Source organism: Lacerta agilis, chromosome 17 (genome assembly GCF_009819535.1).
Source record: "Lacerta agilis isolate rLacAgi1 chromosome 17, rLacAgi1.pri, whole genome shotgun sequence".
In the NCBI taxonomy this organism is placed as follows: Eukaryota; Metazoa; Chordata; class Lepidosauria; order Squamata; family Lacertidae; genus Lacerta; species Lacerta agilis.
Genome location: NC_046328.1, coordinates 13,038,066 through 13,053,596, shown reverse-complemented (window position 1 = coordinate 13,053,596; position 15,531 = coordinate 13,038,066). Strand labels below are relative to the sequence as shown.

The 15,531-nt window shown below is 47.4% G+C and overlaps 2 protein-coding genes across 2 annotated transcripts in view; both read left to right on the top strand.

Annotated features, from left to right (window-relative positions):
• LOC117039063 (thyroid adenoma-associated protein homolog) overlaps positions 1 to 4,273 on the top strand; it is a 45,015-nt gene extending 40,742 nt beyond the window's left edge. The window contains exons 29-31 of the mRNA XM_033136103.1: positions 386 to 664; positions 2,416 to 2,621; positions 3,236 to 4,273. Of these exons, the coding sequence (XP_032991994.1) occupies positions 386 to 664; positions 2,416 to 2,621; positions 3,236 to 3,489 (739 nt within the window). The 3' untranslated portion in view covers positions 3,490 to 4,273. The remainder of the gene's footprint in view (positions 1 to 385; positions 665 to 2,415; positions 2,622 to 3,235) is intronic.
• Positions 4,274 to 5,389: 1,116 nt separating this feature from the next.
• On the top strand, positions 5,390 to 13,634 carry LOC117039062. The gene is made up of 4 exons (XM_033136102.1): positions 5,390 to 5,506; positions 6,920 to 7,049; positions 10,284 to 11,222; positions 13,429 to 13,634. The coding sequence occupies exons 1-4, from the start codon at positions 5,390 to 5,392 to the stop codon at positions 13,632 to 13,634; spliced, it is 1,392 nt and encodes a 463-aa protein (XP_032991993.1).
• The last annotated feature ends 1,897 nt before the right edge of the window (positions 13,635 to 15,531 follow it).

Below are 15,531 nucleotides of genomic sequence, written 5' to 3'. Positions count from 1 at the left end.
CATCCTGAAGCAAAGTTCTTAACCCGAGGTACTACTTCTGGGTTAGCCCAGTCTGTAACCTGAAGCGTCTGTAACCCGAGGTGCCACTGTACTTTATTTCTTCTGTTTGTTGTGTTATTTCCCTTTAATTGTTAATCATCTTATTCTATTATTCTTTTCTTACTCATCCCTGCACATTTCACATATTATCTATTAATATTTCAATCCCGGAACATTGTTTTTTCACGTATTCCTTCACTCCTTCCCATTCTTTTAACTATTCCCCGATTTGAGTGGCCCCTAATAATTGCCGTCAATTTTGCCGTTTCTAAAAACTCAAGAGTTTGTTTTGCCATTCTAATAATCGATTTTGTTTTGATTTGAATTTCACTGCCTGATTTCACAGCCTGATTGGGGTGGCCGTCCGCCTGCTTCAGGACGAAGACCAGGAAGTGAGGCACGAGGCCTCCATTTTTGCCAGCCTTGTGGCGCAACGACGGCAAGTGTCCTCGGGGCTTCCCCCTCAAAGCGGCTGCATCTTGCTGCACAGCAACAAGAGCCTGGTTCTCCTATTGCAGTTCCTGCTGGAGAAGTTTGGGGATTGCCCAGAAGCCTTTTCATCTCTGGTGTGTCACCTTCCCTCCATGGACCTCGGAGTCGCCTTGACAGAGTTAGAAGCCAAAGGGTGAGGAACAGAAGGAGCCACGGAACTGGAAGGAGGGGGGGATAAGAGAAATTTGTTTCAAACAAGGAAGAAGCTGCTATATACTAAATTAGACCAATTGGTCCATTCAGTACAATATTGTCTACCCTGGTGGGCAGCAACTCTACAGGGTTTGGGGCAAGTGCTGGGACCACCACAACCCTTCTGGTGAAGGGCAGTTAATACCGTATTTTTCGCTCCATAAGACACACTTTTTTCCTCCTGAAAAGTAAGGGGAAATATCTGTGCGTCTTATGGAGCGAATGGTGGTCCCTGGAGCTGAATTGCCCAGGGGCCAAAAGAGGATCGTGCTTTTTATTTTACAAAGAGAAAAGGGAGTGTTGAAAGGACCCCGCTCAGCAGCTGATCAGCAAGAGATCGGGAGAGAGATAAGAGTCCCGGCTCCCTTTCAGCCCCGCCCTCCATTGTTGAATGTGCTGCAGAGGGAGGTTGTTTGTTTCCCCAGCGACATGTGACTGGCTGATTAGATTATCTGTCTGGAAGCTGTAGAAAAGGCAGAAATGTGAGTTGAACCCCATAAAAATGGGGCTTTTCCTCTTTGCTTTTCCCCCTTTGCAAAAGGAGCTTTGCTTTTCCCGCTTTGCAAAAAAAAAAGCTGCAAAATTTTTAGCTGATCCTCAAAAAAAAAACCAGGGTTTTTCCCTTTGCAAAAAAGCTGCAAAACTTTTAGCTGATCCTCAAAAAAACAGGGCTTTTAGAAGAGGAAAACCAGAAAAAATATTTTTTTTCTTGTTTCCTCCTCTAAAAACGAGGAGCACCCTATGGTCCGGTGCACCCTATGGAGTGAAAAATATGGTAATCTAACCACAAGGACTTCGGTATGTTATTGGACTACAGTTTTCATCACCCCTATACTGCTGAGACTGATGGGAGTTGGAGTCCAACGACATCTGGAGGGCACTGAGTTAGGGAAGGCTGCTCTGGAGTCTAACCCAGTGAATTTCTTTGTTATCTTGCTAGGGATTTGCTAAGGAAGGCCATATAGCTCAGTTGTAGAGCATCCGCTTTGCATGCCAAAGGTTTCAGGTTCGATCCCCGCACTCTCTAGGACAGGCATAGGCAAACTCCGGCCCTCCAGATGTTTTGAAACTACAATTCCCATCACCCCTAGCTAACAGGACCCCTAGCTAGTCAGGGATGGTGTGAATTGTAGTCTCAAAACATCTGGAGGGCCGGAGTTTGCCTATGTCTGCTCTAGGAAGAGCAGAAGATCTTAAATGAGAACTTCATTTAAGAAAAAACCTGATGAAAACAAAGAAAGTAATACAGTAATCTGGAACTGTGTGTGAAAAAGTAATGGAAATAATAATACAATGAGTCTAATTGGAAGTCAAATGTGTTTATTTCCCCCCCCCCCATTTAATTCTTTCTTTAAATCTTTCTCCCCCCCCCCTTCTTTTTCTCTCTACCTTCTTTTTTTTTGGTCCTTTTTCTTTTTGATCTGCTAAGAAAGAGATAAAGAGATAAAAGCTAAATATGAAAATTTGAGTAAGTTAAAGTGATGCTCTGTAATTTTTCAACTATTGTTAAAGATGGTCAATTGTAATGAACTGATGTAGTAGTTATTGTGGATTTTTTTGTTATTGTTGAATCTTAAATAAAGTATTCAAAGAACAAAAAAAAATAGGAAGAGCAGAGGAAAATCGTTGTTTAGCTCGCTAAATCAAATACAGTGCCTTGTAAGCACATTTCTCTCTCTCTCTTTCTTTCAGGGTCGTCAGTCTTTACAAAGAGGACGAGCCCAACGTTTACGCAGAACCAGTTATCCTTTCTCAAACGCTGCTGCCTTTTCTCCTCCAGCTGCTTGGCAGAGTGCCCACCTCCCTGAAGCTCTGGGTACCGATGCAGCACTGGCTAAAAGCCACTGGGCCTGGAGTCTTCTCCAGCCTCCATCGCTGCAGGCTGTGGTGGAGCCAAGGTGGGTTTGAAACCTGCAGGGCAGTTGTTACTATTATTATTGTTAATTCAATTTATGTACCGCCCTTCGGGACGCTTCACAGAATAAAATACAAGATAAAACACAAGTATGTAAATAATTAAAACAAAGACTACAAAATAGTAAACCCTCCCCTTGCCACAGTCACGTTTAAAAAGCCATAGGATATTAATCAACTGGGAACATTTCTGCCTGGCACCTAAAATATATATACCTGAATGAGCGTCTCCACCCCCATCGTTCAGCCCGGACACCGGGGTCCACCTCTGACGGCCTTCTGTTGGTTCCCTCACTGTGAGAAGTGAGGTTGCAGAGAACCTGGCAGAAGGCCTTCTCGGTGGTGGCTCCCTCCCATCATATGTCAAGGAAATAAACAACTATCTGACTTTTAGAAGATATCTGAAGGCAGTCCTGTTTAGGGGAGTTTTTAATGTTTGATGTTTTCTTGTGTTTTTCATATTCTGTTGGGAGCCACCCAGAGTGGCTGGGGAAACCCAGCCAGATGGGCAGGGTAATAATAATAATAATAATAATAATAATAATAATAATAATAAGGGCTGGCCTCTGCGTTCAAACGTGTCTCCTGCGTCTTTCAGCTGACATCGCTTCTCTGCACTTGAAGGCTCTGGGTTGTCCAAAAGTCCACGTTGCCATCGCAGCACTGCTGGTCAAGGCTGTCCTTGTTTCAAACATGCTGGAGGTCCTGGAAAAGACGAGTCAACCCAACGTCGAAGGAATTGACTTCACTGCCCAGAAGCTGAGATGTGTGGCTTTGTCTACTCAGAAGCTGCTGGCTCAACAGGGAATGACTCTTGCAATCAACTTAGAGACAGGGCAAGAGTCATTCTGATTTATTTCTTTAGTGACTCACCAAGGGCTTTAAAAAAAAAACCCACAAAGGAGAAAGAGGCTGCTATTTGGGAGATCACCATTGCACCCTCTTACCCAAAATAGAGGGACTTGCTGCCCCAAAATACAAATTTCCATTGATGCAGGCTGCTTCCAAATGGCCAGGACCAAATGGAATAGCTTTCCTTCCACCTAAAGATGTTTTGGAGGTTTCTCAAGATGAAAGGCTTGCATGTCAGACCTCAGCTATAAGATGCTATTGGGCAGGAGGTGGGAAGTCAAGCCAGGAAAGACCACGCAACAGACAGGAAGTCTCTATGGCTCTTCCTGTTGAGGCCAGTCAGTAGCCTTGGTGGGTGGAATCATGCCAGTGCCTAGCGATCCTCTGCTACAGGCAGGGAGAACTGTTGGTGCTCCAGATGTATTGATGAACTACAACTCCAGCCCCAGCAAGCATGACCAATGGCCAGGCATGATGGGAGTTGTAGTTCAGCAACATCTGGGGGGTGGGCAAAGGTTTCTCCTTCCCTGCCCTAAACAGTATTGACTTCCCCCTTCCCCCCAGGCAAACGTGCTTTCAGGGTAAGGAGGGCAGTCTGCAACTTAACAGCCTGCACTTCTGTGGGGTAGGTTTTTACTGTGAATCCAGCTCAGTATTTTTCTCAGCTGGCTGCATTTTCCTGCATCCATTTTCAAGGCTCGCTTCTTTGCTCTTGTTCTAAGGAGCTGAAGATCCCGCTAGAGGGCTGAGAAAAATAAACTTGTCAAGCGGAATATGAACAAAATGAGCTTGTACCAGATTTTCTCATTTTAATAGAGTGGGATTTTTAAAAGGAAGGAAAGAACGAACATGAATGCTGTTAATTCCTGTTAATTGATTCATGTGTGTGGGGTGGGGTTTCAGTCAGTTAAGAATGGAGACATGACATAGTCATCATGACTTATTGGCTCCCATTACGCTTCCAAGCACAATTCAAAGTGTTGGTGCTGATCTTTAAAGCCCTAAACGGCCTCGGCCCAGTATACCTGAAGGAGCGTCTCCACCTCCATCGTTCAGCCCGGACACTGAGGTCCAGCGCCAAGGGCCTTCTGGTGGTTCCCTCACTGCTAGAAGTGAGGTTACAGGGAACCAGGCAGAGGGCCTTTTTGGTAATGGCACCCTCACTGTGGAACGCCCTCCCATCAGATGTCAAGGAAATAAACAACTATCTTGACTTCTAGAAGACATCTGAAGGCAGCCCCGTTTAGGGATGTTTTTAATGTTTGATGTTTTATCATGTTTTTTAATATTCTGTTGGGAGCTGCCCATAGTGGCTGGGGAAACCCAGCCTGATGGGCAGGGTATAAATAAATTATTATTATTATTATTATTATTATTATTATTATTATTATTATTGAACTGTGAAAAATTCAGAAACATATGGAGTGTGTCTTGTGGAATGCTCTGCCAACGGAGATTCAGCAGGAGCCTTCTAAATGTCTGCTAGGAAAAAAAATTATTCCGTCAGGCTTCTGCAGGCAATTCGGAACACACCTTTCCATAACAGCTAGTTTTCTATTTTTATATGGTTTTTACTGGACGGGTGGCACTGCTTTACACTGGTTCCGGATGGTCGTTTCTAGAGGGCAATGCTTGGGGAGTGCTCATGGGCCCCATGGAGCCTTCAATGTGCAGTTCCTCAAGGATCAATTTTATCCCTCGTGCTGTTCAACATATACAGTGGACGCTCGGGTTGCGAACGTGATCCGTGCGGGAGGCAGGTTCACAACCCGCAGCGTCGTGTCTGCGCACGCACGGGTCACAATTCAACGCTTCTGCGCAAGCGCTGAAACCCGGAAGTAACCCATTCCGGTACTTCCAGTTTCGGCGCGGTGCGCAACCCAAAAACACACAACCTGAAATGGCCGTAACCCATGACTACATGAAATCGCAGAGTGGGGTCACCTGGCGTTTTGGAGCACCTTGTCAGCAATATGGTGATGACACACAGAGCTCTCCTTCTCCTTTACATCTGCAGGTAAGGCAGTGGAAGTGCTGGACCGGTGTCTTGCCTCGTTAATGGACTGGATTATTTAGCCAGCAAACTGAAGCTCAATCCAGATAAGACTGAAGCACTGCTAGTGGGTGGTTCCCTAGACCAGATGGATGGGAGGTTGCCTGCTCTTGTTTGGTCACGTAACTTGCAAGTACTCCTGGATCCTTTGCTGTCACTTGAGCATCAGGTAGCCTCAGTGGCCCAGAGAGCCTTCCATCAGTTTTGGCTGGTGACCCAGCTGCGCCCCCTATCTGGACAGGATTAGCCTGACTTCTGTCTGTCTATGCTTTGGTAACCTCTAGGTTAAATTACTGCAGTGCGTAATCATAATCATAATAGAACTGTAGAAGACGGAAGGGACCTCAAGAGGCATCTAGTCCAACCTCCAGTTAGTGCAGAATTAAGCAGCCAGGTTGCTCACTGGGGCAAGACGGTTTGACACCAATTGCAGCCCAACTGGACTGGCTACCAGTCAGTTTCCAGGACCCATTCAAAGTGCTCGTTTTGACCTATAAAGCCTTAACGTTGTGAACCACCGTGAGATCTTCGGATGAAGGGCGGTATACGAATTTAATAAAATAAATAAAACAGCTCAGGACCACCACTCCCCATATAAACTTACCCAGACCCTGTGATCAAAATCCAAGGCCCTTCTCCGTGTGCCTCCAAACAGCAGCAAAACAAGAACAGGGCCTTTTCTGCTGTGGCTCCCCGTTTGTGGAATGCTCTTCACTGGAAGGCTCACCTGGTGCCTTCATTACATATCTTTATGTGCCAAGCAAAAGCATTCCTCTTCTTCCAGGCTTCAGCTAACTAAACCATCTGTGGCCTTTTAAACTGGGTTGGGGGTAGGAGGAGGAGGTTTATTATTTTTTCCTACCACGGTACCTATTTTTGTGACTTTATATCATAAGCCACCCTGTGATCCTCTGACGAAGGGCAGCGTATTTAATAACAAGCTAACTCGTTTTACGTACCATATGGCTGTTGCAAACCACTCTTGATATTTTATGAACAGCAATATGCAAATATATATATATTTTTTAAAATAGCCTTTAAAAACAACAACAGACCAAACCTTGGAAGGAAGAACACACAGAGCCTACTTTCCCGGGTTGTTGGGATTAAATGGCTCCTTGGTGTAAATTAAAACAATAAATGCAAAATAAACAAGCAAACAAGATTCATTCCTTTTCAGTGGTTCCACTGTGGTCAGAGCTCAGTTGCGTGCGCCCGGATGGGTCTACTCGTGAGTAAATGCTAGGCTCTCTATTTTTTAAGGCTCCAGCGAAGTGGCTGAGGTCAGTTCCACGTCGGCCAGCAAGGCGGTGAAGATCCCGTGCCTTGAGCAGAGGAGGGTTAATCCGGACCCCTATTTGCCTGCCCCCTTTGCAGAAGGAGTCCCAAAGGCGGATCTTGGCTGCTGCGTCCGCACTGCGCTCCGATCGCGCACAGGCGAGTTCGCCTTGCGCGCTCCTGCGCTTGGAGCCGCCTCTCGCCTCCTCGCCCTTCTCGGACCAAAAAGGTGGGAGAGGAAATACCATCGAGCGAGAAAATCTAAGGGAAATACCGCGTGGCTTTCTCCGGAGCCATTTCCTCTCCCTCCTCCCTTTCCCCCCCTCTGTGTTGTTATTATTATTTGTATGGTTTGTTACTATCATTGCTTTGGCTATCAAAAACGACCGGAACGGGGCTCCCCCCTCCTGCATCCTCGCCGCTTTGCACATGCTTTGCACCAGCACTTTGCACATGCTCAGGGGGCTTTTAGCTCCAGAAGTTGCGTTTGGTAGGAAGTGGCCAGAAGGGAAGCGGGTGGGTTTTGTTTTGTTTTTTTATGTGCGTGTTTGGCTCTACACACAACACACAGACACGCAACGCCCCTTGTTCTTCTCTTCGGAGCGTGTGATGAGGACGAAGGAGACGTGAGAGCCCCGAAACCAAGCGGGCAGGGAGGCGGTAAGTTATAGCCTTTCCTTCCTTGCTATGTAATTCGGTAAAAATCGTTTTTAACGATTTCTTTTTTTTAAAGCTAGATCAGGGCGCTCTCGAGACATCAGTGTGACTAAATCACAGTTAGGCAAACCGCAGTGCTGGGAAGTGAGCAAAACAGCCAGCGGGGAGACCCACGCAACTGATCACACGTGTGAAACAGCTTGTGAAAAGTTACGGGTCCCAGAGAAGAAGGAATTGCTCAGAGCTGGTGCATCTGATTTGCACAACGCAAAAGGTCCCAGGTGGCACCAGCACTTCGCACATGCTCAGGGGCGCTTCCCTTTAGTTGCGGTTGGTAGGTTCAATCCAGGAGATACTGAGTCCCTGGAGAGCTGCTGCAGGTCATTGTGGGCAATACTGAGCTAGATGGGCCAATGGTCTGGCTTCAGTAGAAGGCAGCTTCCTATGTTCATAAAGGAGAGGCAGCGTGGTGCAGTGGTTAGTGTGTTGGACCAGGACCTGGGAGATCAGGGTTCATATCCTCCACTTGGGTGATCTTGGGGTACTTGCTATCTTGATGTATCTCATGGTGTTGTGGGGGTTTAAAGGAGGGGGATAACCATGTGCTCCAACTCCCCCCCCCCATTTTGCTTTTCGGGGAGTAGTTAACTTCATTGGGACTCCGGACAGAGTGAGGGCAAGATTGGAACAGATATTGTGTATATTATGAGGTGAAAGAAGCATTCGATGCTAACACTTCCTGTTTTGTCAGTTACTTACAAATACTGTACATCTAAAGCATGTGACACCCCCCCCCCCCCAAAAAAAATAAATTCTGGGAACTGTCGTTTAAGGGGATTTTTTTTTTAAAGGAGGGGTATTTTTAAAAAATCATTATTGAATGATTTCCCCCCCAAAAAATCCACAACATAAAATAACAGTAAAGAAAAGAACAACTTAGAACAGGTGAAGCAGCAAGTATCGTAAAATCATACGAAATAAAGTGGGGCATAGAATGGAAAATCAAGCAATATTGAGCATTACACTGAACTTAAGCTAAAGAATGATATAAGAATTAGAGACCCCAGGTGCATACAGTAGTACCTTGGGTTACAGACGCTTCAGGTTGCAGATTCCGCTAACCCAGAAATAGTACCTCAGGTTAAGAACTTTGCTTCAGGATGAGAACAGAAATCGCGCGGTGGCAGTGGGAGGCCCCATTAGCTAAAGCGGTACCTCAGGTTAAGTACAGTTACAGGTTAAGAACGGACCTCCAGAATGAATTAAGTTCTTAACCCGAGGTACCACTGTATTGTGATTTGAATGTTTTAATGTGTTGTTTTAATTGCATTTAACCTCTTAGATGGAATGATCTGATAAAAGGTTTTCTTTCTGTGCAAGAATCTTGTGGGCCTGCAGTTTACAACCCTTTGCTCTCGAGCCCATAAACAAGAGATTTTTATCTATCCCTGGGAATGCATAAACAGAGGGCTCAAAGAGGTTGTTCTTAAGTCTCTCGAGAGTTAGCAACTACAGTGTTAATCAGAAATCCCCGCAGCTTCCTGAGAGGTAGATGGAAGAAATGTCAAGACTGATCATGGGCTAAGTTGCCATGGTTACGTGGCACATCTGATACCTAAATTGGGCAAATGGCCTGAGCATTTCTGGTCACCTCAAGATGGGGAAGCTGAAAGATGAAATATGCCATACATGTTTATTAATCACATGACCTGTAACTGTTTTTTGTGTTTTTGGGGTTTTTTTGGCATGTAAAATTGATGCTTTATGTTGTGAGACTGTTTTGATGTTTTATGGCTCTTTGTGTGCTCTGCCTATACTATATAATCTGCCTTTGAATTCTACTTGGGGAAGACACTTGGCTTGAGGTTCTGTTAAAACACCCAGGTTAATTTGAATTCTGCCCTGTTGCAATTGGATAAAGTACTGGGTCCCTATCTGGATGCTGGGCCCACCTCTTTATTCCTTGGCTCCTAGGGATGCAGGTGGCGCTGTGGTCTAAACCACTGAGCCTCTTGGGCTTGCTGATCAGAAGGTCGGCGGTTCGAATCCCTGTCGCTCTGTCCCAGCTCCTGCCAACCTAGCAGTTCGAAAGCATGCCAGTGCAAGTAGATACCGTAAATAGGTGCCGCTGTGGCGAAAAGGTAAACGGCGTTTCCGTGTGCTCTGGTTTCTGTCACGGTGTTCCGTTGCACCAGAAGCGGTTTAGTCCTTCTGGCCACATGACCCGGAAAGCTGTCTGTGGGCAAACGCCGGCTCCCTTGGCCTGAAAGTGAGATGAGCGCCGCAACCCCACGAAGATCCATCTAGATCACGCACTGTTGCCAAATACTTAGTCTTAGCTCTAAAGAAGAAAAAAGGGCTCTGATACGGTCAGGAGAACCCCGCTAATCCAGGAGCCAAAATGTGAAAATAGATAGTCGGACAGTCTGTGCTTTTATTTAGTAACGAGCAGAGGGTTTCAGCCTCTGGCGAAGGTTTTAAATATTATAGGTTGTTTTGCAATTGTATTTTTTATGTGCTGGGCCAATGGCCGTAAATAAAACTTACTTACTTACTTACCCCATAGTCGCCTTAGACTGGACTTAACCATCCAGGGGTCCAAACAAAATAAAATATAAAATAATTCCTTCCAGTATCACCTTAGAGACCAACTAAGTATGAGCTTTTGTGTGCATGCACACTTCTTCAGATACACATCCAGGGGTCCTTCACCTTTTTACCTCTACCTCCTTGGCTCCTACCCACACACTCTCTGTGCAGGCTATTTTTCAATATACCAAAATTCTGCTTGTCTTTTGAACTGCAGGGGACAACATGGCAACGGCCAAGGCGAAGAGGATCAAGTTTTCTGATGAGGAGAAGTTCCTGATCCTGGAAGGATTTGCTCTCCGCAAGGACATCCTGATCCCGAAAAGCGGCCGCTACAGCAACACCGCTGCCCGCCAACGGGCCTGGGAGGAGATCGCCGCGGCCGTCAACTCTCTGAATCCTCTCATTCAGCGCACGCCGCAAGAGATCCTCAAGAAGTGGAAAAACATGGTGGTGGACGCCCGCAAAGGTCTAAGCGTAGAGAAGCACCCTCTGCTGCAGAAGCAGCCCCGGGAACGCCTCTTCCGCGATATCGTCGCTCTCCTCAATAAAACGGACACCGCGCTCCCCAGACGGTTGCTTTGCCGTCCTGGCTCGAGAGCTGAGTCTCCGGGCAGCCCCAGAGGAGACGCGTCGGCGACAATCCGCGCCGAGGTGCTCTCAGGCTCGCCTTGCCTGTCGTATCTCCGCAGCGACAGCCACTACCGGCAGCCGTGCCGGATTGAGGCTCCCGGAAACCCCAAAGCTAACGGGGGTTCACCGCAGGCAGATTTACCAAGGCAGGACTTTGCCAGCCTCTCGCAGTCCAGGGAGGGGCTTGAACGACGTGCAGAGGGGGCTCGAGAGAGAGAGGAAAAGACGTCGGCGGAGCCCTGCAAGGGGGTCTCGTTAAGCTACGTTCATCACTCAGACCAGCCGCACTGTGCACAAATCCCCAGGATGCTTTTGCCACGAAGGGGGGAATCCGGGCGGTCCAGCGTTTGTAGAATGCCAGAACCTAGTACCTGCCCGTCAGACCTCCCTTTGGCATGTAAGCTTGAGTGCCCTCTCAGCCCCGAGCTGGAATGTCCTTGTCTGGGAGCAGCCTGCATCCCCTTGATTCAAAGCAGTGGCATTGGGAGTTCCAAAGCCACCCCCTCCGCCCTCGATGATCACGGTGAGGATCTCTACCCAAATCAGGTTGAAACGCTTGTCTGTTTATTACAGGGTTCGGGAACCCTTTCCAGGCCAAGCCCACAGTCAGTCACGCCGGGTGCAGAAGTGGGCAAAGGAATGCATATAAAATTGACCTCTAGTTTCTGGAATGCATATAAAATTGACCTCTAGTTTCTGCACACACTCGCAAAGCCCTGTCAATCCTCTGCAGAATCATAGAACTGCAGAGTGGAAAGGGACCCCGACGGTCATCTAGTCCAACCCCCTGCAATGCAGGAAATATGCAGGTGGCCTGTATGGGGACCAAACCTGCAACCTTGACGTGATATGCGTGGATAGCGCAGTTGGTTGGAGCGTGGTGCAGATAATGCCAAGGTTGCAGGTTCGATCCCTGAATGGGACAGCTGCATAATTCCTGCATTGCAGGGAATTGGATCAGATAATCCTCAGGGTCGCTTCCATCTGAGCGAACTGCTAAATGCAAGAAGCATTATCAGTCCAGTGACACAGTCAAGCGGTTGTGGCCTGAAGCAGGGCCAGTGAGGGGGCGTGGCCTGTCAGTGGGGGTGTGGCCTGGGGAGAGGGGTGTGGCCTGGGAAGAATTCCAAAGGCCAGGCCAGGCTTCCTCAAACTCGGCCCTCCAGATGTTTCTGGCCTACAACTCCCATGATCCCTAGGTAGCAGGACCAGTGGTCAGGGATGATGGGAATTGTAGTCTCAAAACATCTGGAGGTCCGAGGTTGAGGAAGCCTGGGCCAGACAGATAAGGCTAGAGAGCCTGAGGTTTGACACACTATTTTAATGAATGCAGTTATAGTCCACCATTCCTTCAGAGAACCAAAGGTTCTCCCCATCCTCATTTTGTCCTCACAAACAGCCCTGCTTGTAGCTCCTGCTCCTGCCCCAATTGGGCCACAGAAGCTTCATTTTCTGAGGTAACTTGTTTGGCTTGTTTTAACTCTGTTGCCAAATCAACTCCCACCCCTCCTTCGTCTGTTTCCATCACCATCCCATACCGGGTACGGTCTATAGTCCATTCGTGGGAGTGCAGGCTCTTCAAGTTACTTATATTGTCAGCTTTAGGTTTAAAGTAGTATGAGATTTTAGACTGCTTTTCTCTTGTGGGGGGTTCAGCCGCTTGTGTAAGGGGGATTCCCAGATCTTTATAGGTTTTCCTTGTTAGCACCATCTCAGGACTAGCTTTAAATTGCTTTTCCCAGCTGAAAATATGTGACCTCGTTCAAAGCGAACTCCAAAGTTATAATTAATCTTGATCAGACCAGAAAAGGGGCAGAAGGTTTAAAATACCTCCCGGCGACTCCCGGGATCCTTACCTGGCTGGAGTATCTGACTTGGAGTTCCATGAGCTTACCCAGGGTCCATGTTTTCTTTTGGGAATGTTGCGGAAAATGGCGTGGGAAGCAGGTCTCCTGTGTGTCTCGACTGAGTGAGTAAGAGCTTTTCAAATATCACAAACAGCCCTGTGAGGTAGGTTCAGCTGAGAATTGATGACTGGCCCAAGGCCACTGAGGGTGCATTCACTGAGAGTGGGGAATATTGTGTTTGTATTCCTGATTATAATACTAGTGCTCCTGTCTCGTTTTCTAATTTATTTCCCCCCACGCTGCAGCATTTCTGTTCACCCGCGATTCCCCCGTCAAAACAGCAGGAAAGAGCTGCATTCCAGTGTGCTGCCCCAGTTCTCGCCACTTGACCCCCGTGATTTTCCAGGTGAAATAGGCTGCCCACAGATTCTTTCTGGAATCAAATAACCTGGAAACGAGTGATTGACATGCTATTTACTGTCAGGAGATTGAATACACTGCTGTGGGAATGCAGCCCTGGTGAACTTTGTGGCCAAGTGTTTAGTATGCGGTGTCAAATGAGGGAACTTTTTCTCAAACAGTTTAATGTACAGCGGGTTCTGTAGTTCTAAGGTTGCATATGCTGGAAGTATTGCTGGCTTGAGACTGTAAAACCCATGATGCAGTGCGATCATGACCGATAGGACACCTGCACTGGGAGTGGGAATACATGATCTGTAAGTAAAGCCAGCAATTATAAACAGAGTAAGTATGGGAGAACAGATGGGCTTAGTTGAAGTTTTGACTGTTTCGTCTAAGTTTCGCCTTGCTGGCGTTTCAGACAGTTTGCCCTGGTTCTCTGCTTTAACCTTCTTCTTTTGGGGGGCTTCTGTTTGCTTGCAGCTGAAGATTTGCATCCCAGCCAGAAGGGTTGCAGCACACTAACAAGAGGCCCATTCAGAGAGCTTTTGGAGAGGCAGAGCCAGCTGCAAACCGAGGTTCTAGAACTGCAGAAGGAGACCCTCCAGCTGCAGAAGGAAAAGATCGTGCTGGAGAAAGAGAAACTGTTGCTGGAAATCCTCAAGCTCCGCCGTGAGCTGGGCACATGAGAACAGTGTCTTAGAAGTTGTTCTCTTCTCTGAATTTGAGCTTTCCACCAGAGGGAGGGGAAAGACTCAGAGCCAGAATCAGTGTGGGTGGGTGTGAAATCGCCACCATCATCACCATCACTGCGCCCTTGAGCATGCACAGAGTGCCTTTCTCATCACCAAGCGCCCACAAATCACCGATTGGCTTCTGGGCTTAGGAACAGGGCTTTCAGAGGAGTCTGGCGACTCCAATCTCTTTGCCCTTTCCATATATCCCATTTTGCCCTCCAGATGTTGATGGAACACAACTCCCAACAGCAAGGGATGATGGGAGTTGAAGTCCAGCCACACCTAGACAACCACACATCTCCCGACCCTGCCGTTTGTCAAGGAGACACGCTACCGATTCAGAGCATCCTTCCTTCTCATTCTTTCCAAATGAGACGTTAAACGGTGAATTGTTGGAGTTGGCGAACACCAACGTTCTCCTTTCTTACAGGGCCGGGGAACCCCGAGGGCCTCATTCCCCATCTAGGAGGGCCAACCAAGGACTGCGTGTTTGTGGGCGGAGCCAGAGGCAAAAGTGGGCGGGCGCTTCCACCTTGAGCTGCATCCTCCCTCCTGGAGAGCCTTCCGAGGACCAAACGGCGGGGGTGGGCGGGGCCAGAGGCAAGTGGGCAGGGCAACAGATGCTGCTCTCACTTTGCATGGCAGGGACAGGAGACAGGGGAAGATCAGTAATAACTCACGTGGTATCAGTGAAGCGAACTATGTATTCAAAGAAACAAACGGCTCAGGAGGCCACACTTAGCAAGCACAGCAAATCTTCCCGGAAGGTCTTGCCCCAGTTGTGAGGACTGAAGGTTCCCCTGCCTTCCCACAGCTGCCTAAGCCCCCTCCTCTCCAGGGTTTCCCCCAAGCAGTCATAGACTGTGCTTGCGCATAAACAGCTCCCATGCTCTGCACGTTCCAATTGCGCTGTGTTCCGGTTACGCAAAAAGTCTTCTGCACACCCGTGCCCGGATCTCCACCCAGGCGAGCAAGAGCCATTATTGCAGTTCACGGACAAATTCCAGCCAGGATTTTTAAAAATGTATTCGCTAAAGGAGGGCGTGGAGCAACGTCAGCAAGAGGCATAGCCTGTGGGTGGGTTTGCGGCCCAGGGAGAGCCTCATGGGGCAGTTAGAAGGCCTGGAAAACACTGGGCCCGAGGTTCCCCACCTTTGCTTTGATGCTAGATAGTTCAATAGGCTTGTCCACCTGTTTAGGAACCTTAATCAGGGTTCCCCACTGTGTGGACAAGCCTATGCATGCTAAATGTGTGGGTGCTGGGGGGGGCACATGGTCCTGCTTCCCCCTTGTGGAACGTGTGAGAAGGGGGAGAGGATAGTCCCTGTTTTTGTTTTTTGTTTTTTGTTTTTTTAAATTTGGTTTTTCAGATTAAAACTTTACATTCACATACTGAATGTACAACATAAAAACAAGATTCCAAAGAATCTATAGGACTTCCTTCCTCCCCTTTGTGGATCCTCTTGTTAATCATTTCCTCCATCTTTTATGATAATCCAAATCTTTGACCTCTCCCTTGTGTCCAAAATTGTGTCCAGTATCAACTACAAGTGTTATTCCAATCCTAACTGTTTACAGTGGTCTTTAAGGTAAGTTATAAAAATTTTCCCCATTTATTATTAAAATGTTGGTCTTCCTGATTTCTGATTCTTCTGGTGATTTTAGCCATTTCAGCATAATCCATCAGCTTGATCTGCCATTCTTCTCTGGTAGGGACTTTATCTTCTTTCCATCTCTTGGCCAATAACATTCGTTTTGTTTTCAAATTAGTTTTTGCTAAATATTTTCTAGTGTAACAAACAAACAAACAAACAAAGTACATAGAGCATCTCCACCTTCCAATTCATAG